This window comes from Strix uralensis, chromosome 1 (genome assembly GCF_047716275.1).
Source record: "Strix uralensis isolate ZFMK-TIS-50842 chromosome 1, bStrUra1, whole genome shotgun sequence".
Classification (NCBI taxonomy): Eukaryota; Metazoa; Chordata; class Aves; order Strigiformes; family Strigidae; genus Strix; species Strix uralensis.
Genome location: NC_133972.1, coordinates 118656889 through 118681368, shown reverse-complemented (window position 1 = coordinate 118681368; position 24480 = coordinate 118656889). Strand labels below are relative to the sequence as shown.

General features: G+C 42.5%; 1 protein-coding gene across 8 annotated transcripts in view; it reads left to right on the top strand.

The window, feature by feature from the left end:
* MTCL1 (microtubule crosslinking factor 1) overlaps positions 1-24480 on the top strand; it is a 111693-nt gene that overhangs the window by 39807 nt on the left and 47406 nt on the right. For 5 of the 8 annotated variants that reach the window (XM_074878441.1, XM_074878491.1, XM_074878474.1 and 2 more), the window contains exons 4-5: positions 18515-18574; positions 20657-20731. In XM_074878441.1, coding sequence (XP_074734542.1) covers positions 18515-18574; positions 20657-20731 — 135 coding nt within the window. The remainder of the gene's footprint in view (positions 1-18514; positions 18575-20656; positions 20732-24480) is intronic. The other 3 variants (XM_074878482.1, XM_074878456.1, XM_074878499.1) reach the window with 1 other exon arrangement.

Genomic DNA, 24480 nt, shown 5'->3' with positions numbered 1-24480 from the left:
CCTTTATTCCGTAGCTGAGCACCCTACTGTTCGGTAGATCAGTGTCTGAGGAGCTGCTTGCTGGTCTTTAGGAACTTTAAATTGAATCCTGTGATTGCACAGTATTCAGGGGAGCACAGAGTGTGCGGGCTTCCTTCTGTTAGGTGGGTGGGGATTCATCACTCATCTCTCGGTCAGAAAACCCCTGGGAATCCAGTGAGAGCTTCGAGGGCCCAGGCCAGTGTGGGACTGATGTCAGACTTTGGTCCGCAGATAAGAGGGAAGAGTGTTTTGCTCTTCTTGTGATGTGGAGATTACAGACCTTTGCAGAGAGCAGGGACTGAGCATTTCCCTACCAAATTATGTGATTGAATAACATGCTCTCTCGCTTTTCCAGAAGTGACTTGGAAGAACTGGTTGGACATGAAAGAGCGAGTTTAGTTATGGACTAGATCAGCAACAGCTGGGGCGGACTTTCAAGTAGCCTCATTAATTGCTGGTCAGAATGTTACTTCCAAGTATAAATCTGATTTAAGTGTTTATTGTCTCTTACTGCCAGATAGCTCCCACAGCTGTCATGCCACTCTCGCCACTTACAGAAGTCTCTGGTTGTTGTTACTTTTGTCACTAGGTTGACCTTACAACTAATCTCTTCTTGGGGTCTTCCCTAATGTAGGTTTCCAGACTATAGCCCTTTTCTTTGCTGAGCTAGACCTTCCCTACGTATCCATTTCCAGATGAAGGGAAGGGCCCTTTTTGGGAGGGTGTCCTTGCAGCCTGTCCCAATGGGATTCAGGCCCTGCAAGCTCTTGTGAAGCCACTGGTAGCAACTTATAGAAGTGACTTACATAAAATTCCTCCACCCAAAACAGCCTTTATGGTCTTATATCCAGAAGTGAAGGTCACCATGGTTGTGGGAAAGAAGCACATGGGTACACAGGGTTCCCAGGGGGAACATGCTCCTGTCCCTGCTGATGGCATGCCTCTTTCTCTGCATGAGTCTTCATACCGGTGACAGCCTCTTCTACTGAACTCAGCACACTTCTCTTTTTGAAGGTCCTTGTCTTTTGTCAGAGTTTACAACAGAATGGCTCTGCCTGCGGGACCACAGCTGAGAATTAGCTCCTCAGAGTTATAAACCTAGTCATTGTGTTTTGTGGAGAGCTTCTGATCTATACCACATTTTTCACTTTTTCTCTTCTCTTTGATTTAGTGCTTCACATTTAAAAAGACAGCAGTATACAATTACATAGGGGAGCAGAACTGCACACACTGACCATAAAGGTGTAAAACTGGCACGTTCCCGGTTTGACAGAGCTTTGAACCAACTTCATCTCTGTTGGCAGCAGCTGTATCGTGGCTGAATTATGCCAGGTTGCACCTATTAACACCGATGCTGAATTTGGCTCATTTGCAGGATAACTGCCATAATGTGAAATGACATATGTGTTTTCAGTGTGGGGGAACATCACAGGGAATCGAAGAATAAATTATGACTGCTATTTGTGTGACTGTGAAATCATCTGAGCTATATTTATTTGCAATACCTGTCTGCTTTATAATTATGCCAAATTATGCACAGATTTTATCCCAGGATAATAAAGGGAGTTTTTCTAAATCCAGTGTAAGATAATTGCACAATAGCTATCAGCTGATCTTTTAATTTCTATTGCCTGGAGAGTAATCAAGTGACCTTAACTATAGCTGCTATTCTACATATAATATGCAGATCTTTTCAAAATGCAGATTTAAAGATTAATCCTTGCAAAGATTTAATCATTGCAACAATCCTGTGAGGTACATACATGAACAAACTGCAGTCCAGAAATTAGGTGATACAAAAATTAGTGTTAAACTAGAACTCAGCATTCTTCTTTACCACATCTTTCCTTGCATCTGCTGCTTTAGTTGCCTATCTGTGTGGGGTAGAAATAAAGCTGTAAAGAAATCAAAATCGTGACCTCTCTTGCAGAATAATCTGCTTGTTCTGCTCTGAAGTGGGGGTAGTCTCAGGACATTTTTCTTCCTTTTTGTGTCTGCCTGACCTCTGCAGCTGAACTTTCAGACTCTGCTGACTGTGCAGCCTCTTCAAGGCTCTTCAAGAAAGTCTACATATTTTAGGGGTCGTTTGCATCATAAATATCCAGTTGTAGGGAAGAAGAGAAAAATCAGTATTTCTTTTCTTCATTTAGCAACTTTTTACAACTGTGCAAAGATCCAAGCACATATGCACAGACATCCAAGAGTAATGAGGTTTAAAACTCATGGTTTGGAGAAATTTGCATCAGCAGTGTGGGCGCTGGGCCACTTTGTTGCCAGTTATCCCTTTTTGTTTGGGGTCCTGCAATGTGCAGCTAATGCATCATGTGGGAGAGGACAAAGAGACTTCAATGGAGTCTGAAATTTCAGCTAATCTCTCTGTAGTGACACACTGACAGATAGAAAAGCAACAGTAGGATCATAAGGAAACAAAGTTGCAAAATTAAAAAATAGCCAGAAGAGCTGAAAATAGGAGCCTATCTCTAATCTGGGAGCAGCCATCTGACAGTATACTACCAAGCTAGTATCCTAAGAAACACCGTAAACCTGCAGAATTTTCTACATCAAGGTTATTCTGATCATTTTAAAAAGACTGAAATAGACAAGTAAAAATGTAAGAGCTAGTGATAATGTTAAAAACTGTAACCCCTTAGGTGACATTATTACACCGTTGTGCACAGAATATTGATTCAGAAAAGGACTGGTTGGTTTTTAGGTTCTGTTTTCATGATCAGTGGTTGGGAAAAAAGGCTTTTGAATCAAAAGATTTGAATAGAAACATTCAGACTATAAAAGCCTATATGCATTTGCATTCATTGTTAAACTCCAGCCGAAAGGAAAATACTGCTTCTGCAGATTATTCCCACATTATACCCCACGTAGTTTCTTGCTGTGAATTATATCCAGAAGTGCTGTTCTGCACTGGGAATGTGTTAATGCAACAGCAGCGGTGGGGAGATTGTTCCCTCCGCGCAGCATGCAGGGACACCTGGCATTGCTTCCAATCTCCAACACTTTTGGTATTAAAGCCTTATTATTCTTAGGAAAATCAGAGTCCCATATCTTCTATGGAGAACAATTTTTCCACAAAAATTTAGGAGGAAGAGCAGTTGATTCAGAGGAAAGCTTGTCAAAGCTGCTTTTTAAAATATTTAGTGGAACTACGATCAGCTGATAGCCTGGAGTATTTTCAGCAGACTATTTGCAGACAGTAATTGCAAAGTTTTAAAAGTCTCTTCCACTCCCTCAGCTCTTTAGTGTTGGCTAGCGAGCATCCTTCCACTGCATGTTTATTGGTGACTGAATATTTCAGCCCGGGTTCTTAATGAATGTGTCTAGCATTCCTTGTGAGAAATGTGCAGTTTTACGTGTGAGTTTGTGGAGAGGCTCACTGGTTAAATTCACACTTATTATGAAAAGCCACATAGAAGTTAAGAGGGCAGAGGAAAGAAAGAAGTGCCTAAAGAGAAGAAAAGCAGGGCCAGAGGAGAGCACATCATTCAGACAAGCCGTGTGAAATCTGACAAGTGTGCATAAATATTGGGCCTGCCCATAATAGGGCTGTGATACTGAAGTGAGGTCAGTGGGATGCCTTGCATGACTAATAATGAACCACTCGCATCAGTACGTGCAGCACAACTTTGGAGCCTGAATAGCTGCAAATACTATAGAGTCACTTTGCTCTGCAGAAATAAAAATTATTATTGAATTTTGGTTGTGAGTGGCGTTTGTGTTTTGGGGGTTTTATATTATTTTTGTCTTATTTGGGGGTAGAAAGTTTTTTTATGTCTCAGTAGTGCTGAATGGTGTTCAAAAAGTTTTATTTTTAAAGAGAATTCTTGCTGAATCATTTGGAAGGAACTTAGATCCTATTTAGTTTGTCTCGCAGTATCTGCAAGGCACTGCTGGAATCATAGCAACAAGTGATACAGAGTGTACATAGTGCTGTACAAAGCCCAGCGGCAGAAAGTGAGGTTAAAAAAAAAAAGAAATATCTTCTTTAAGCACCAGTCAGAATCAATCATTTGGTATTCCTGAAGTGTGAGTAGTTTTATTATCTGAAAAGTGGGAGGAGAATTCAGAAAAGTATATGCCTTCTAATAAAATTGATAATTTATGCCTCAGAATTTAAGGTTGCAACAAGCTTTTGGTTTAGTTTTTGTTATAAAGGTAGACTATTTGGCTAAAAGCTGACATTTTTATGTTGACAGTTAGGGAAATGAATAGGCAAAGTCTGAAGAAGAGTCATCTAAATGAGTTTCGGTTCCAAGTCATTAAAAATAATTATCTCAATTAGAGTTTTATTTTGCTTAACTCTAGATCTACTTTTGCCTCAAGTTTCCTTGTCTCCTTCTGGGGCACAAAGAACTTTCTCCAGTTTTCCCATGTAAATGAAAATGCATTAGAAATTCATACTTCAGTTATATGCAAAATAAAGAGAAAATATCAAAGCCAGATTAGGAAATTGTCTGTCATTCAGGGCATTTGGGGTGGTCAGGAAGAGCTTTTCTGGCATTGACACTGCTGAGCCAGGTAGCACGGAGTGTGTGTACAGGAGAGGGATGGTGCTCCATGCCTGGCTGTGATGGTGCTGGCTGGTGGAGAAATAGTACGGAAAGGTGTGTGCTCAAGTGTATGTGCTCATCTGTATGAGAGAGCACATGAGCACATGGGGTGAAGGTTTCTAAGTTTCACTGAGCTCCTTTTTTTCTGTTTTTATAACTTCATGTCCCTTTAGTGAATTTGCAGATATGCACGTGTTGAACAGTCAATATTTTCCAGGCTATTTGTGTACAATGCAAACTTTTACCTGATTTTTTTCCTGCTTTTTTCTTTTTTGGGGGGCGTCTTTTTCAAAGATATTCTGTGCATCTCTGAGGGCTTTCACTCCTTGCTTGCCCATCCTAATACGTGCGATCTGACCTCCCCGTCATGCAGTGTGTAGTAACTTGTGCCAAATGCCACGAGGCTCCCTAAACAAAAAGCCTCAATATACATGTGAGGCTCTTTTGGTTGTAAGGACCAGGGCACTGCATCTCCTGCTTTGCTTTTAGAGGCAACACACTGCAAAAAGTGGGGGAGAATCAATGTCTGGAGAGGGAGACCTGGACTTTGCCACACTTTAGAGATTTATTGGGAGAAAAAGTGGGTGCTTCTCCATTTCTGTTTATCTAGAGCCTGCCTTCAGGGCTCCTGGGAGCCTGGCAAGGTAGGGCAGCAAGGAAAGGAAAAGCAAGCGTTGGAAGTGATGTCCTGGTTGAGACTGGCTGCTAATTGCCTGTGGTTCTATTCGTTCTCTACCTCCCAATGTTTTAGGTGTCAAGACTTCCAGGATCTTAGAAAATAGCTGCCTAAAGGGTCTGGGGACTTCAGACTTCTCAAACAAGCAAAAAGAACCACATCAAGATTTTTAAGAACAGAATAAAAATGCATATTTTATCAAGATCCTCCATAAAAAACTGTGATCACATTAAATTTTCTCTGCTAATAAGCAGCCACATGGAAAGATCAGTCCCATAAGCAGTTTTATTCCCCTTCTTTATTGGTCAGGGGGCAGAGTGTGCACCCAGGTAGGAACTGCAGCATGCCTGCCTTAGGACCACCGGGAATTCAAATTATGTGGTTCTCCCTTTGTTGTGGGAATCCTTAAGGAACCTATTCATGCACTTACTTTAAGCACGGTCACTGTGGCACCCTTTGAGATAGGGTGGGCCCTCAGCTAAGAAACAGCTTACCTATGAAGAGCTGCTTTTTCCAGGTGGCTGAGGACACAGAAAGAAAGAGCAAGCAATGAATTAAGTGGTAGAGAGAAATAGTTTTCGTGTTTTAATTAGAAAAATGAAAAGTGCATGAATTTCCTCATTGTAATACTTTCTGTCATCTGAGAAATAATGATCTAAAAAAAAATTGTGGGTCTCTGGCAGTCCTTCCACTGGGCTGTCATTATTCACTCTAATACATACATATTATTCATAGTCCTGAGGGAACTGGCAGATGAAGTGGCTAAGCCACTATCCATCATATTTGAGAAGCTGTGGCAGTTCGGTGAAGTTCCCGCTGACTGGAAGAAGGGAGACATAATCCCCATTTTTTAAAAGGGAAAAAAGGAAGACCTGGGGTACTACAGCCCAGTCAGTCTCACCTCTGTGCCCGGTGAGATCATGGAGCAGATCCATTTTGCTATTGCCAGGAGAGTAACAGCTTTTTGGGAACCCTTACTTGACCAGTGGTAGAGAAAGAATATTTAGCTAGGTGGTATGAGTTTTTTCCTTTTTCTTTCCCCCTTCTGTTTTGCTTTGGTAGTCAGAGAAAAGAGATAAAGGTTTAGCAAGTCCCCTAACAAAGCTGCACCTTTGCTGTTTCTTCAGGCTTTGCAAAATAATCCTAGATTTGTATTCTCGCCTGTCAAGCTTGGTATGGCTTCAGGACATGACCTGATCACGTCCTTTAATCAGGCATCCCTGCTGCCTTACTTTTAATCACAACAGAACAACAGTAATTGTGGATTAGTGATCATTAGATACCTCTCTGCAGCAACCCCTGCATGCTGTCCAGTCTCCTATAAAGCTTCCATTTCAGAGAAGACAATGAGAGCCTTACCCTGCCTGAGGCCTTAGTCCAAGTCTAACTGAAGTTAATGAAAATGGGAAATTTTTTTTTAAAAAATCATTAGAAGGTGGAGATTGGTGTGATTTTGGCACATAATTATGTTCCATGGTAGTTTCTGATATTTAGCCCTTTGTATATGGTTAAATCCCTGTACTTCATATGCTGATTTATAGTAAAAAAAGTGCCTCCTTTTCTTTTTGGTCAAGTAGTATAATGAAAAGGTACTTCCCCTGAATATTTTCCCAGCCTGCAGTCCCCAGCAGGAGCATGCCATTGCTGCTCTGCTCTTCCTGAGTGCTTTGCAAGGCTTTCTGCATATGAAAAGGTTCTCTGGAGTAGGCAAATCAAATACAAAGCACATGAGTATGTTCCTGCTCTGATGTACTTCAGCATGAGAAGTACACAGAGATTAGAAGGACTTTGGAGTTACTGTCTAAAAATGACTTTTCAGACGCTGATTCTCAAATCATCTTCAGACACCTCTTTTACTAGGCAGCAGCATCAACAAGCTGTGCAAATGGGATCAGTAAGCTTTTCCCTGTAATGTATGTGTTTTAGTGCATGATTACAACCAAGGACACACCAACTGGCATCAGCTTTCAGGAGCTTGTAAAATCAACAGTGCTGCTCACCTTTCTCGTATTTCATTCTGTATTTGGGATTGGATGTGCAGCAGCACAATCTAGATAGCTGGATTGGGATTTTGCCACTTCATCAATGAGCTGTATATATTCTCAACAAAACACACATTTTACAGCAGGTGTATAAAAGTACAAAGAAAATGGCATAATTTTATAGCCTTTGAGAGAAAGCCATCAAACCCAAGTGCTGTCAGTCTTCATTTGTTATCGTAATAATTATCATAATAAAACCACTGTGTACATTGTGGCTATGATTACAAATTTAGTCACTTGAAAGATTAGGAAGCGGTAGAAGATAATTTTCCCAAGCAGCCTAACACAGTGCCAACATGCTCCCTTCCTTCTTGCTGCCTTGGCTTCGGTCTGTGGTGACCTTCCTGCCCTGCTCTCATAGGTCTTTGGTTTCTGGAGGGTACAAGGTTTCTTATGTAGAAGATGCTCCTGAAAACCATCCCTGGCTGTGTGTCTGTAGCTCATGCCACACAGGGGAATGGAAATGTGGGGTGTTATTGGGCATAATGATTGTATTTTTTACAAAATTTTTAAAAAATTTTAGGCTTCTTGTGCTTGGTTAGGTATTAGCAAGAGAGACAGAGAGAACAGTGGGATAAGTTCTTGGAGATAAGAGATTATGCCCTATCAGGAGCACTAGACTAAATTGTCAAGAGAAATTATGAAAGTTGGAAGTTATGAGTTAGACTAAACAAAAATGTAATGATAATAAATAGTGAGGGGAAAAAAGCACGTGTTTGAGCAAAGAAGTCCTAATCATTTTTGTAATTTTTCATTCATATAACAACTTTAAGAAGTGATGATGCAAGTCCCTTAGTCATGTATCCTAAAATCAATATGTTGCTTGAATGCAGATTTTTGCCTTGGTTTATTTGTACTTGAGTGGTCTAGAAACTAATCCTTTTTCTGGTTTAAGGAAATATAAATGGGTCATCCTTTTTGTTTCTTCTATTCTGTTTTGGAAAAACAGATAAAATTTTGTGCTTCATACCAAATTTGTATCCAAACAAAGTACTGCAGTGTAGTGCTAGGGCCTGAGTAATAGGCCCTGAAACAAAGTTGGCATCTAGATGAACCTCACAACCAAACGTTATCCACTATTACTATCTGCTGATTAGTAAAAGCTGTATCACCATTAGCATTTATTAATTAGTATTTGATCATTAACAAAATATGTATGCTCACTAGTGAAAGATGTAGTTTAGGCAAAATGTAATCAGTAGTGAGGATGAAATGTTGTAAGAACGTGTATGCAACTTCCCTTATTTAGCCTTGTTCAAGGCTGAGAACCCAAGTGTTTGGCCTTGTTAGAAACTCCCTTGGTTCTGCCTCCCGAGCCCTGGCCAGGCTTTGAGCGGAATCCAACAGGAGGATGAAACCAGATGCTTCCACTGAAAGAAAAGTGCAAGTCATTCTGACTTGCTGATTTTTGGTATATAAGGCTGAACCCGCTTGCAGCAACTTTGGATGCCTCACCTATGGGTGGACGCATCGCGTAGGACTTCCCACTTGCAGGGACAGGTACTCCAGATCCTCGCTGCAACCGGGGCTCCCCAGCGACTGTGGATCTGGAGATGGTAACGTATGCAAGTGGTGATGGCTCTTTCTTGATCACTGTTCTCCCCATTGTGTAGTAATGATTAGGTGCATTACCTTGCTTATTCTTATTTTTCTATAATTAACTCTATATAGTAAGAATTTAAGTGTACTATTCTGTATTTTCCTTAGTGCTTATTTTCTGTATTACGTAGTTATATCCTTTAACAGTAAAATAAGGCTACTCTTTTTACTCTGGTATCTGACTTTAATTGGCATCCTCAATCAGCAGAACAAGCAGTTAGACCCCAAATAGGATGTGTTTAGAGAGGGATGAATACCAACAAAGTTGAAGGTGCGAATTCCTCCTTTGGTCAAGTGCTGAGCGCCGTCGCCTCCCCAGAAATCAGCGCCCCGAAGCACTGAGGCACTGCAGTGGGGAGGCTCAGGGCGGTCAGCTCCTGCACTGAGGGATGGGAAAGCTGTCTGTCCTTCCTAGGAGCTACAGAGCAGACCAAGAAATGTTATCGCACCCCACTCTTTCACCTGTCTCCCTAGGTGCTCTCAGAGGTCTGAGAACATGAAAACCATCTTCCGGGTCTCCCTTCCCCGTGTAAGACCCAGTACTGCACAATATGACTTTCATTTTGTGCTTTGGTCCTCAGGGTTGGAGCATCCCTCCATATCCAGAGGCAGGGACCACAAATCCTGTCAAGGAGCCAAGACAGCGCGTTTAGGCTTCAAGGCAGCAGTAGCTCAGGAGAGCACAGCTCCTGCACACTTACAGAGTCACCCCAGCTCCCCAGAAGCAATGGGAATGGGTTCCCAGGCAATCGCAGCCCAGCCCTAGGAGCAGGCAGAATGGTTAAGGATAACCCAAATACCCACCCAAATCAGGGTCTCCTCAGAAATACGCTTCACACCAGAATATTTTGCTGTTAATACCTGTGGCGCTTTTATAAGTTCTCTGTGCATTTTTAATTTTAGTGTTTAAAGCACTGTGTTCCCACATGGGCTTGTTGTACTCCTTTCCAAGCAGATCTTTGTGAAGCTATATCCATCATGTAGAGTTTTTCATTTGGTGTTTACAAGGTTGCTTCTGACACATCTTTATAGACTGGTTTTACTAAGGAAATGCGGCTTTTGTAATTATATTTTCTCCTAACAGTTTGTTTGCCTCCTGGACATTTCCAGGTGCAATTGGGCCCGTAGGTAGCCTAGCACTTTTCTCCCATGAGAGTAACTCTTTCCCTGCAGAATGTGTTGGGAGAGCAGGTGGACATCACACTACTGCTCCTGGAGCATCGTGTGCTCCAGCTCACCAGTGGGCTGGCATGTTCACAGGAGCTCTGTCCCCTTCTCATCACCCGTGCCTGTCCTGGCCCAGGCTTCACCATTTTTTAATTACAAATGCTATGCTCTGGCTTGAATTTCATTCCTGTAATTGATGGCCTTGTTCGTTGTAGCAGAACTAACTTTGTTTGTGCTTGAACTGTGTCTTCTATGGTTTGCTGAATAGGGATGTCTTGGGGGTGACGCATCACCTGTTGGTAAATGGATGTGTGCACTGAATGATGTGTAGGAAAGTGTGTCACAGGTAGCAGCTATCTGAGGTTCAGAAATGTCACCAGCTACCAAAGTGTGAATTTATTGTCTTTTTGCTCTATTTTTATAAACCCCTTTTTCAGAGTGCAGTGTCTTTAAAATTGTGAAATAATACACGGACAACTGAGGATTACAAAGACTATCTGGGACATGTTCGTTGGGGATCATTGCAGTTGGCCTTTAATCTCTCTGCTGCTTTAGAATTTCATTTACTACCTTATAGAAACAGCAAGTTGCTCTAATCCAGGGGAGATTGAATATCCTTGTATTTAGAGTTGTCTGCTCAAGGCAAATTTTTCTTTCCATCCGCAATGTGAAAAACAATCCTGTGGCTGTTGATCTATTAGCATGGAAAGTGCAGACGTTGTGCATGCAGCTCTGAATATCTTTTTCTGTAAAAAGACTTCCGGAAATATCCTTCTTTTTTTTTTAGATTCTGTGAGATTTCCTATTTACACCTATACCTTGAACACTACAAAGATTGCAGAGTTGTGCATTTTCTCACTCTCCCAGTGCCCTAAATTGCTGCAGTAACCTCCTGACCTAGTACAAGACTGGGGCTGCACTCAGCTCCCCTCCTCTCCTTTACCAGCACTGTCCAACTCCTGTCTAACTCTGTTTCATCCCATCACTGTCAAACTCTCCAGTTTGTTTCTCCAGTGTGCTGAAAGCTGTCCTGATACTGGAACCACCAGTTACATAGCATTGCTTTTTAAATGCTCTTGGTGTCGGAGAATGAGCAGGCTCTTATCTCTGCAGTTGGAGAGCAGGTATCTACCCCTGTGCATATACTGCCTTCTTAGACTTCTTGTGGAAAAAAAAAACAAAAAACAATTATGCCTGTAATAGATTGCCTGCACTACAGGAAATGCCAGGCTGGGTGTGCATTGATCAGCAGTAAATGCTCTCAAATTGTCTTCCTTGGGGAATGTAAACTCCTAATCCCCTCTCTGAGCACTACCTGGCCTGCAGTCCAATTTCGTAAAGCCAGCCCCAGCCAGCTGCTCACCAGCAGCTCCTGACTGAAAGGCCTGTGACATGACAGCAGTACATTTGCTGCAGTCCCTCAGAAAAGATTTGGGGTTTAAACCATTGTTGCAGGGAGAAGAGGAGGACAGTTCATCTCTGTTTTCAGGCAGCCTGCATTTAGCATTGGGTGATGCAGGCAATGCCGAGCAGCGCGAGGTGGATGGTGGATGGCAAAGCAGGTATGCTGGGGGCTGCTTCCAAGGGTTTGCTTTCTCTAGCAGTTGTCTAGTTTGGCCAGGCTGCTGCAATAAGTTTTGTCACAAGAGCAAAAAAAGGCTCTAAAAAGTCGTACAAGTTGTTTCGTCTTCTCTGTTTTGTCTGGAAAGGCAGATAGGAGAGCCCCAGCAGGCACCGCTGGCTGCGGGGCTGGGCGCCCGCCCTCCTAGCAAGGGACACCATTTGTCTCTCAGTGGGCTGAAGCTTGGCCTGGGCGATGAGCACCAGGCATGTATCAGTACATTGGGTTTTGTGGCCGAGGGTGAGTACTATTCCTGTTGGCAAGCTGTTTCAGGAGAGGTCTGTTTCTGTGTATATATAGTGCCCGTCACTTTTCTCACGGGTTGTCTGCTGCAGTATAACACTAACGAGGTAATTACAGGGCTCAGGCAGTGTCAGCGCAGCACATACCGCTTGGATTAGGCCCAGCTCTTGAACAAGCTTTCCAAAAGGGGTGCAAGCTGACGTGGCTCACAGCCCGTTTTGCAGGGACCAGGAACAGGCTGGCGCTCTGTGACTGCGGCTTAGCTGATGTAGGGGAATTTGGGGTGCTGCTCCTGCCTCCTGAGCCAGCGAGGAGGGGAGGGTGGGTGATCCCAGCTAGCACACATTAACTGTGAGCATTATGGGTGTATTATGGTGGGAGATGGAGAAGTAGAGGCCTGGCAGCAACCCACTGCTGCCGGTCAGTGCTGCTGCAGCTCCTGCCTGGCAGGACTGCGAGGGATGCGAGGCTGTGGTTTCTTCTGGCGCAGGGGCTGGAAGAGAGGGGGTGCCACGGTGGAGGGTTAGCAAGTGTGCCTGTGGTGTGGGGGTTAAGGGATGGGCACAGTGTGGGGAACTCACATTTAATAGTTGCCAAATGGAGGGGTGACAAGGCTTAGAGGGACGTGTTTGCTCCCAGCACATCAGCGTCACGGCACTGGTGTAGCAGGAGGGGGAGAAGCACCACCAGCAATCTACCTGGCTTCTTTCTGGTTTTCTTCACCTGAAGTAGGACCCAAAAAATAAAGGAAAGTCTGGTTTCAGTGTGTTATAATTTTTTATATATGTATATATATAGTGACACATGTGATGTGATTTTGACATTTTATGTCTTAGCAAAATGCGACAGACAGGGACTTTTCAAATACATTTTAATGAATTTAAGAAGTTACTAAGAAAAGTGTTTGGGCAGAAGTGCTGCATAAGACAATGATATACCAATTAGAGTTTAGAGTTTAGGATCTCAGCTGTCTGTTGCGGGATTTCTTTTATTATAAGAATTATTACATCACTGGGCTATAATTGTTTACCAGTTATTACTACAATGATTATTAAGTAATTATCATATTAATAAACATGATTATATAGGTTTTGGGTCACCCTGTCAGCCTCCATTGATGAAATATTAAGTGAAATGGCATGTTGTGAGCTGAATGCAGAGCCAGCCCAGCTGTCTCCCATCCACCCAAGAGCTGCCATCTCGCCTTCCAGGGCTTCAGACAGTGAGTGCAACCCTGCTGCTTCTCTCCCCGCAGCACACTCCCAGACCTGTCACACCAAATTATTTGTAAACACCAAGCCAGCTAATATCACAACAGTATCAGTCCGCATACAAAAGGCACCAGGAAGCCGTGAGAGGCAGCGGGTGCCCTGTGTTAGTAGTAAAAGGCGAAAGAAAGAGGCTCCTCCAAAGCCCCTATTCATAAGCTTAGCACAATAGAGTAATGCAGCGTTAGGGAAATTTAAGCTGGTGCTGAAAGCTAGTGTGCTTTGCTGCTTTTTTACTCAAGGGATGGCTTTTATCCTGAACTGTAATGCTTATGATATTTCAGACATGGCTTGCTTTGCTAGGTCATGTGAATGATGAATATCACAGTATTTAGAGGTTTCTAGTAAATGAAACACACATGGGAATGAATGCAGATATAGATCACTTGCGTCAAACCCAGCTTTATCAGGGCTTGGTGAGATATCTTTTTCAAGGGCCTACAGCAATTGAAAAGCAATTAGAATTTCATTGTATTTTCCAGTTCCATTAACCATCCCATAGATACGTATGTGAGTCCACATGGAAAAAGCTGCCGCCGTACTTTCGCAGCGCAGCCGTTGTAATACAGAAGCATGGGATGGCATCAAAGCAAAACTTCACTTGGATACTTGGAATTTAGAGACACTTCAGCCCTGTCCTACCATTAAAAAAAGGGATGTTGCTACAGAAATGGGAAATGCTTCCTTTTCACCAAACGGGCATGTAACAGTACTGGAAAGGAGACTTCAGAAAGCTGCAGTGTGATAGCTGAAAGCTGCCCCTCCTGAAAAAACAGGTCCTGGTCATGTTCTTTCAGTGCTGCATTTGTTAGAAGAGTTTATTCATTAGTGGTTTGAGAGTGACAGGGCTCTGTACAAGGGGTTTTTTCTTTATCTACCAGACTGGGCAAGCAGGGGTAGATAGCTCTAAAGCATGAGATGAAGGGAAATAATGCACCCCCTCAATGTCAGGGTCTGGCAAGTCCAAAGCTGCAAAAAGTTGAGAAGGAAACTGCCTGCAGTGGCTAGCAGGGCTGCATTTGTATGGAGGGGTGTTGTAGAAGGAGCATGGAGATCCCCTGCTTTTTTCATCCTATGCTGTAATCTTCCCATGTGGTCCTGCACAGTGCCTGAAAAATGCTTGCAGTGAGGCATTCCTGAGCAGTGATTAGTGATGCAGTTAACAAATGCTGGCTTACATCACTTGGGGATAAATCCACCTTCTGACCATCTGCTACAAGTGGATGTGGTTTTCTTCCGATTCACATTCGTGCCAAGCAGAATTAGCTTCATTTAAATCACTGGTGTTTCTTGGACAGTAACCTCTATGAAAGAGTTGGTCCATTGGCAAGATTTCCCAATGAGTCACGTACTGTGGGGCAGAGATTATGTCTCTCTGGATATTTTGTTCCTTTTTGAACATGAGGGAGCTCAACAGCTAGCAAGAAGTTAGTTCTTATTATGAAATGCCAATGTGCAACTCTGAAGCTGTTAGCCTTGCAGATACTGCTAATCTGGAAGCAGTCTGCTTCACCTACTGCTGTATCCACAGAGCAAGTGGATTTGGTCACTCGTGCACATTTTTTTTAAAGTACTGTCAGATCTCTCACAAGCTGTATTTTCTAATGAATGCAAATGAAAATTGTGATTATCCATTTCAAAGCAATCGGTAGCAAGCCATCGTTGTGCATGCAACATTATTTATACAGCTCATAAGCCCCAGTGATGCTCGTGCATAATTCCTCGCACATCACAGTGATAGAAATTGCCTTCAGGGACAGACTTTCCAAGCCAGCCTCTCTGTTTTTAAGTTGCAGACATTGTCACTTCGGTGGCTGACTACTTGATTTTGCAGGTTCAGTTTGATGCGCATATGATAGCAAGCCCACGCTTGCCTGCAGATGCCAGACTGCACCCAAAATGACTTGCTTCTCTTAATAGCAGTGAATAAAGTGACAGGCTGGCAGTTCTTAGGGACTCTTGGTTCTCTCTTCTTATTTTCCAAATCCTTCTCTACTGCCGCCTGTTTGCATCTCTGTTCTCATCCTACTCAGCACTTGCCTCAGTATGAAAACTTGGGGTATATCATGTGTTTACATGTATGATTGCTCTTAACTCAAACTTTATTTCCATGTCTTGCTCAACCTCTAAGTCCAGTGCATTAACTCCTGGTTGCTATTCCCCATGTGGGTGGTCTCGCTCTCACTGCTCAGTTTGCAGGACTCTTCTCTGATGTGTTAAAAATGGAATTCACTGAAAGACACAAGTTACCTCTTCCTGTCCATGCTAGGCTCCTAGAAAAGCGAATAATTGTGTCTCTTCCTGCTTTTAATACTATAGTCGCTACATCAAATAATCTTTTGGGAAGTTTAGCTTTTAAAGCACTGGGCAATTTATTACCCGCATATATTAATTCTCCTTGGTATCCAAGAGATATGATGACAAACTGCAGTGAAACTATGAGGGTAGAAAATGTCTGGTGAGTAACCTCTTTCCTAAGAGACTATGTTATCCAAAGGACTAATAAAATCTTGTTTAACCATCATTGAAAGACTTTTTGGTAGACGGCCAACTCTGGTTGGTCTCTTGAGTAAAAAAAGTAGTATAGAAATGTTCCTTGTAGCATTAATTCATATCAGCTTCTGATGCCAATCTCCTGTACATCAAAGAGAAATGCTTTATTGCACCATTTTACATTTTAAATCATTTAAGCTTGTAGTGCATTCCACCTACTTCTTTTTGCAGCGGCACTCTCTGCCCTTAGTCCTATGGAAATATCAGCTAGATTGGTTGGTGTTTCGTGCACACGTGCAGCCTGGTCCCACAGTGGTGAAATGGAGATCTTTCCTTGCTTTCATATAGGGCTTAGGGGGGTTGGCCAGGCAGTCCCTTGTTGCCATGCCTGTGTTTTTAGGCCCCCCCGACACACGGGAGGGAGGTTTCTCCCTGTAATCCACTGGTAGCCCCCAGAGGTAAATACTGCATTCTTTTTCTTACACCAGGGACAGACTTAGTCTAAGGTTGTGTTTCTGCCTTATGGAAATACAAAGCAATCTCCGAGCCAAGCACTGATCAGAAGGTTGTTCTTACGAAAATCCAAACAGGACAGTGTGAAAATGCCTAAAGTGAAGCCCCATCTAGGGCAGTATCTTACAAACTTGTTAGTCTGGATCTGTGAAATCCATTTTTTCAGTGAGGAGTGGAGCTTACAGCTTCCAAAGCCAGATCACTACCTGCCTGTTTCTCAGCCGGTGATCAGTGTCTCCTACCTAAACTTTAGTTCCCTTCCCCTTTATTTTCCAAGCATTATCCCGTACGACAGAGCAAAGACTTTATTACTTTCTTTTGCGCACCCTAGCCCGTGTGTTTATATCCCCTAGCTTCTCAAGTTGGATGTGTCTAAGTGTAACCTTTAGCCTATGGGTAAGAGCAATAGGTTTTTAAGATTTGACACAAGGTTTTGTATTTCTAGCATAACCGGTAGCTGTTTGCTAGTCATGCATTGAGGCCTCTAGAAATTGGTAGACTCATCCCTAACTCTAAGGGTTTACAAATTAAATGCAGTAACCAGACAACCTCCTCTTGCTCAAGCTACTAGTGACCATCTTGCATGCCAGGGCATGATGCTGCTGACTGGTGACTGCTTTCAGTTACATATCTGCTTCCAGAATAACACCACATTTAAAAAAAAAAGAGAAAACAGTAACTGTTTATCCTGGCTAAGCTTGTGTAACAGGTTTTCATATGATGTTTTCAGTGTTTAAAGTCTTTTTCCATTATACTGTTTCAGTATCCAGAAAAAAACATTTCTCTTACTCAGCTTCATTAGTTATAGGAAATCACTGGATTAAAGTGGAGAGCAGATTAGCAAAAATAAACTGTAGTACGTCTTGGGCATATGGTGCCGCATATGAATGGGTTTTAACTACTTAACTGTGTATAACAAAGAGCAGAAGGAGAGATTTGTCTTAGCATGCAATAATTATAATTTGCAGTAGCTGCATAGCTTGACAGTCAGAAACCACAAAGCCTCAGAAAGCTTTCAGTTAGGATTTGCATGGGGTGTGTGCGCCTGTCCCCACGCTCACGCTGCATTTTCTGCCAGCTAACGGCCAGGCACGAGACTGGACTTAGCTAATTCACAGGATGCCTCTCCCTCCTTTCCCTTCCTCTTCGCTGGGCTCATGGTTTGCAGCACTGGGTTAGCATGGGATTTAGCCCATCGGATGTGGGAGCCGGTGTTGGTCCTGGCACACTGCTCCATTGCATGGGCCAGAGGAGAGGCATGCTGTAGGCAAGCCCATGACAGCCCCAGCTTCGCCTCAGCTGGAAATTGTCCCACACAGAGCAAATATAAACAGAAGTAGTAACTAAAAGAGGCCACAATATCAGGGTGATTGCTGGGGAGTATCAGCCTTCAGGCTCTGGGCACAGACAAAGCAATACAGCCAGCTTTGAATTCAGATGACACCGTGGTTTCTAGCTTCCCACTTTTTTTGGCTAATATCTATCATTCACCTCTGATACTTCAATCTGCAAAAGTCAAATTTATGCCTTTTCCGAATAAACCCACCTCACACTGGTTTGAACTTGGTCCTGAGACACAAGTTGGTGCAAACACTGGTAATGTCCTGACAGTTCTCCACCTCCCACTTCTCAGGAAAACTGTGCTTTTCTATTTGGGTGCTGAGGGGTTTCTGAATACCAAGCAGTGGTGATAACATCATTTCCATGTCTTAAAAAGCTGCTTATAAAGCAATATAGAGATTTGCAAAGTCAGTCAAATCTAATTTATAAAGTAAATTCAGAAATACCTGGAGAATTACCTGGTCTGTATCTGAGCTCCTCAGCATGTTTGCTAGCATGGATTAACCAATAATGTTACTCCACACAGCTTAAACATGCATGTCCTTCCCTTGGTTTTGGGGGTTACTTTCCTCTGAGGTTTCCACAATGTGTTTCACATCCACTGTGAGTAACATTCTTGGACTTCTGCCCTGGATTAATCAAACATAAATCATTGCCCCATGCAAAAAGAAAGTTTTGCCAAAAATTGCAGTGGTCCAGAGGAGAAGAAAAGATTTTTTTTTTCCTCTGTGAACTTTTAATTAATTTTATTCCCTTTTTTTTATGTGGAAAGTTTTGTGCATTAAAAAATTCACTGACAAGGCCCTGATCATCTTGTCTTTTTAGTGATTAACACAAAAACTTAAATCCTCAGCTGCTCAGGAGAATATCCTTGCTTTCTCCCCAATTACTTTTATGGTGGTGAGCTCTGCCAAACTTGCAGGCTTTCTGTTTAGCTTATCAATAACTCAGTGTTGCTTCTGTTGCAGAGTTCCCTGAAGAGAAGAGGCAGCAGAGAAATGCACAAAGAAAAAAAGGCATTTACCCAGGTATGGTTTGCAAGAATGTGCAGTTTTGGGCAAAATCACATGATAAAACTGAAAATTTCTTTTTACGAGTGTTGACAGGGGCAGCAGGCACATTAACTAGAGTGCAATTAGGCCTTAATCTACTGAGACCTCCCAGAGATAATGTAGAAGCAATTTAGGACACAAGTGTGATCTCTAAACCATGCAGTTTCTTGAGCTCGTTGTGCTTGTACCAGTAGATTCAGGCTGCAGGTTTTCTACAGGAAGAGAAAATCACCTTGTCTCACAAAGTAATTGGATCGCAGCTTAGGGACTAACTAAATTTATACACGGTGCCAAAGATTATGTGCTAATGAGCATCTTGGCAGGGAATGCAGTTTGCACACTGCAACAACACCTTGTGAGCTCTCATGTCGCAGCCCTGGGTTTGATCTCTCTCTGGTGTCAGGGGGGCAGCATGTGAACTTATGCTCCCCCAAGCTGAGATACAACACAGAGCCTAAGATACCCACTGAGTCTCCCTTTGGACACCCATTTTATTGAAATCCTGTAGGCTGTTCCTTCTCAGGAAAGTGGTCTGCCTCATTTCCTCTGCTTTTTGTGCTGACTGTAGGAGTTAAAGGTTTTCCCAGCACCCGTACAGTTACTGTTTATAGCCGGAGAGATGGAGATAGCATTTCACCTCGCTGCAAAAGGAGCGGAGAGTGACATCGTGCCTTTGTTAAGAGAAGGGTTGCGCCTCCCCTGCTGCACCCTCATCAGGCTCAGTGCATGCAGCCAAGACCGACAGGTCATCTCTGAATCATTCAAATCTTAAAATCCATTGATTTGTAATAATAATCATAATAAAGCATTATAATATGTTGCACTTGAGTGGGTAGGGTAGGCAGCCGAGTGGGCAGACTGGGGGCTCGTGGTGTTCGAGAGCTGCAGCCTGCTTTCCTGGGACACAGCAGACTGAGCATCCCGGCCGAGCTGATACACACACAGCTTAATCAGACCTTAAAATGGGGCACTGGGCTTTCTGCCTGCAGCGCCTGCTATGGAGAATTATTTAAGTCGTCAGTGAGGTCAGAGAGTTTATTTTTATGGAAGTCTGTAGAATACATGGATGAAATATATATATGCCTGCACACATGCAGATTAAAGATGAAGCTACATGAAGGCATGGTTGCGTCCACTGGGGTTTCTGGGCAGCACTGTCCTTCCTTTCCTCATTCCTGGAAATACAGGGCAGTGCAGAAGGAATGGATTCCTTGTGCTTGCTTCCTCAGCCCAAATCCAGGCATTAAGAGCATCTGTAGTTTGCCTTGGAAAGCCTTAAAAAGGACTTCACAAAATTAACCAAGTAACCATGAATCAGCTCTGCACTACTCACAATGTAGGGAAGTGATCCCAGAAACCACCCAGGGAAAAAAAAGCCTTTACGCTGTAGACACACGTTGTGTAACTCATGCAAGCAAAGGATTTGGGCTTGAAAATGAAAACCATTGCAGCAGCACTGTGCAAGGTGGCCATTCAGTTTTCTTCAGCAATTCTTTAGGGTAGGAAAGACTGAGAAACAATCTTATATATTGACATGGCCCAGCCTATAGGTGCATTTTCTAGATATCTCCCAACTCTAGGTTGTTACCCAGAGCTGCCTCCAAACCCAGGCATCCATTCAGAGGTATGTGCTGGTTGAGACCAGAGCGCACCACACCAAGTGCCCAACCTGGTCAAACAGTTGCCGGGTCCTGGGTCATGGCCCAAAGGGGTAGGTACAGACACAGCCCGCAAGGTTCCAAATGCTGCTTTTCAGGGACAGCTGCCCTAAATACCTAAAATAAGTTCAGATACCCATTACATGTTTTATGAGTGAAAAGCAACCACAAACTTAGATTCTGTGCGTCCACATGCTTACAGATATATATAGCATATGGCAAGTCTGGTGGTTTTACTTACTCGTCATGAAAATTAGCTGGAACATCACACCCACCACAGGGCACACCAAGTAAATAATACCTGTGAAATTGATTGTCTTGAAGTCGTGTAAAAGCAGAATTCATAGTAGCGCTTACCCGCCTCTAGCAGCATTGAAGAAAAAAAGTTTTTATTCAGCAGAATTGCAAAACGGAGCTTCTTGGAAAATACCAGGCACCAGGCAAAACACAAAGAAAAGTGGTTCTCCAGCGCAAGGTAGGAGTGCTGGCACTCAGCCAGATGCTTGGGTGCTGGTTGTACTGCTCTGTTGTCAGACTTGCAACCCCAAAACCGCTTGCCCATCTTCTGCCTGACAGTTCCCTTGAGCCAGTGGTGGTGGTAGAGGAGATGGTGTTGGTCTCTATCTATCTTTGTGTCTTCTTGCCAGAAAAGAAATATCGTATTTGAAAATTTTTGATCAGCTCTTCATTCTCATGACATCATTTACATTGCATAATGAATTTAAGTTCATTTCTTTCCTTTAAGTTTCATTTGTTTATCTCCACATTCTACATTTGTCTAACTTAGACTGCAGACTCTGTAGGGAGGGACCTGGGTTTTTTCTTTCTGCTTTTTTTTCCATTAACATCCCTCTGAAGTGCCATGCAGAGCTGTGATGGTATTGCATGCAAATAATCACTATCAGTAATCATTAATTGCCATTTATTCTTAATGATCTCTTAAAGTCTGTGACTAGCACCATGGCTGACAGAATATTTTTGCACTGTCGTTTCTTCTTCTTTTTCTATACAGTCTGCCTTACCTACACCTTTTAGGGAAGCGTCCACATGGATGTGAAATACAGTCAGTCCATGCCATAGCCCAGCTTTCAGCCCCTGGGATTCAACCCTCTTGTTCCTCCAAAACAGTGGAAAGACTGTATTCTCTTTTTTTTTTTTCCCTTTCTTTTCATTCATGTTTTAACTAATAATGAACTATTTCTAACTATTTAACTAATAATGAACTACTATATTCTTGTGATTTGGCCTCTGCTTAGTTTGCCTTATATGTCAAAACTCTGTTTGCCTATGTGGGTGTCTCACCCTCTTGCTGTTTCTACTTGGTGTCAACTGATCAAGAAATCGCTGATATTTCTGTACACAAAGTTTCAGAGGGACAGATGCATGAAGGTTGGAGTCCTACCCTTCTGGCATGCTTAGATCTGGCTGATAAATCTCTCCTGACCATTCTTTTTCTTTGGAAAAAAGCTGTCCAGGGAATGGGATTTTCAGTAGTCATGTTCCCTGGCAGAGAAGCAGGGAAGATCTAGAGCTTTCTCACCTTTCCATATGGGATCCATATTTAGTAGGCAAGATTAACATCCATCAGCTCTGTTGTTTTGTATGAAGCTTGTGTTTGTTAAAAAAAATCTCATTTGTTTCAGCTCTTGCTTAAAACAAAACTTACAAATGTGATCCTTTTTTTTAATAGAGAAAGTGTAGCAATAAAGTAATGCCACTGTAAGAAGTTAACAGTGGTTTTGTCCTGCTATAATAATGCGCTAACTCTGCAGACGCATTGAGTCGTGCAGTGATGCCAAGCAAAAACACTGGGGCCCTGACCCCAAGCCCATCAAAGCCTTTCCTTTTTCTTCAAAAGCTTCAAAATGCTGAGTGTGTTGTCCCAAGTGTGACTCGGTGACTGTTATTTCTATTGTTTGAAACACAGTGGGTGTCAGGCTGGAGACTGCCCTGACCCCCGGGGAGGAGCTGGCCCCTAGTGCTCCCAGCCTGCCCGCACCCCTCTCCCCTGGCTGGGAGCACCTTCCCCATGGGCACCAGTCCCACTGCCTCCAGCCAGGGAGGTGCGAGGCACCAGCAAGTGCTGCTGGTGGCTGGGTGCTTGCGGCCAAAGGTAGACAAGAAGCACGGGGAAGAATGCTGGATTACAAAGAGAGAATAAGGAAAATGTCAGGTGTGATTATTTCAAAACTGTTAACAGATAAATAAATAAACTTATCACCCCACCTGTGAGCTCTGATGTGCAGCACTGCTCTGGCTGTAACTTTCCTTGTAATCTTTGTATTACCCTAAAAGCAAAACCTACAGCTGTGGGGATGAACTGATTCTCGATGACAGGAAAAACAGAGGTAATGTATTGTGCAGCCCTGACCAAAGATGATGCTTTAATCATACAGCCTTATCCAGCCAGAGCAACCAAAATTCAGAGTGACTCCAGTAGAGGCTGTGTGGAGTTTTGCCAGGTTTTAATCTGATACTTAATTTGCAGTTTCAAGTTATAAAGAGAAAAGCAATTTGCAAATATATGTGTGAAAAAGATGTGTGTGTATATGAGGAGATGATAGAGAGGAAAGAAAGCCCATCTTCCGGAGGCTCTGCTTCTAGTCAATTATATGCACAGAAAACTCGCATTTCTGGTGCCAGAAACAAAATGACCAGAGTTTTAGTCAACTGATTGCAGCTGTTTTTGACTCCTGGTTATCACTGAAAACCACATATTAACAGAAACTTTGACTGTTGTTTACCTCTATTATGTTATTAACATTTAAGATAACTTTTTTACTATTTATTATTTTAAAGTCCCAACCTGCCCCAAGGAGAATCAGTAAGAAAGCTGACTGAGTTCAGAAGTATACAACTAATTATTTCTGTGGCTCTTCAGTTATTAATAGATGAAATTAAGACATAATTAGTATATATCTAAATAGATGGGGCAAGATTAATCTAGGTAACATAAAAGACACTGTTACCAATGTTCAAGGATGTGTGCTTTAGAAATTAAATAATTTCCTTAGATTGCTGAGCCGTAATTAGTTTTGTAAATCTTTTTTTTTAAAAGCCTGATCTGGGTGAACAATTAAAGTCAGTCATGTTTTCTTCTGGATTTGTTTGCCATTCTTAGGAATTATAACAAAATGGTCTTTGTGAAAGATAACAGCGCTCCGGAGACTAAAATGAAGTTTCCATAGATAATTGCACATATGTCCACATGGCCTACCAACAATGATGAAATCTGCTGTCTCAAGAGATCATCTTTCAAAGCCTGCCTTCCATTATACTGCTAATGCTGATAAATGTGTCTCTTACAAGGCCAAGTGTCTGTATCTCCATGACAATTCATGAAAGTGATTCATGCAAAGAAATTGTTCATCGGCCTAGAATTTACTTAACCTTGTCTCTTATTTCAGCACAATACATGCTGGAGTTTTCATTTGAGTTAAGATGCAGTACTTTAAAATGCAGACCAAAAAAATCAAACTCTTATTTAATACCCTGGTGCTTCCTGAAAAATGCAGGGTTTCACATAGGGTGGATTTGGATGTAACCAGGGTTTAATTAATTTTTCTTTCCTTTTTCACGCTTTCACCAATCACCCTTGTGAACAGTTGTCCATACCAAAAACAGTGATCACAATCTGGTCCTTCCTAACAATAACAGCAGCAGAGACAACAGTGTGCTTCCTATTTGGAAAGTGAGTTAGGCACTCCAACATTTTAACAGTGTTGTTAAGATCAGAGTAATTAAAGTCTTCACTTTGCAAGGCAACCATGCAGTTTAGCACACTTTTTTTTGTGCTTTCTAGCTGAAGGAGCCCGTGATTTGGAATTATGATGAGCGAATTCATCTGAGTAGTCTTTGTTTCATGATGCTAAAAGGGAGAAAATGTATCATTAAACATAAATGGAAGAGAAAGTGCCAACAAATCATGGACCCTTTTTATCTGAGTTCTTATTTTCCACAAAATTTGCTCAGTATTTGAGAAAAACTAAACATTGCACTGGCACTCTTGCATCACTGAACACTTGCACAGGCACCCCTGAGTTTTTTTTCCCCTCTCTTTAACTCTGGTCAAGCTGCTTTGCTAATTTAACCAGGACCAAGCTGTGAAATGTGTCAACTGTGTGGTTTGTGCAGCTCTGTGTATTGTTTGCATACCTAACAGATACATCTCAGAGGATGGGGAGGTAGAAATTTTGGAAAATAAGCTACTGATTGTGCTTCTAT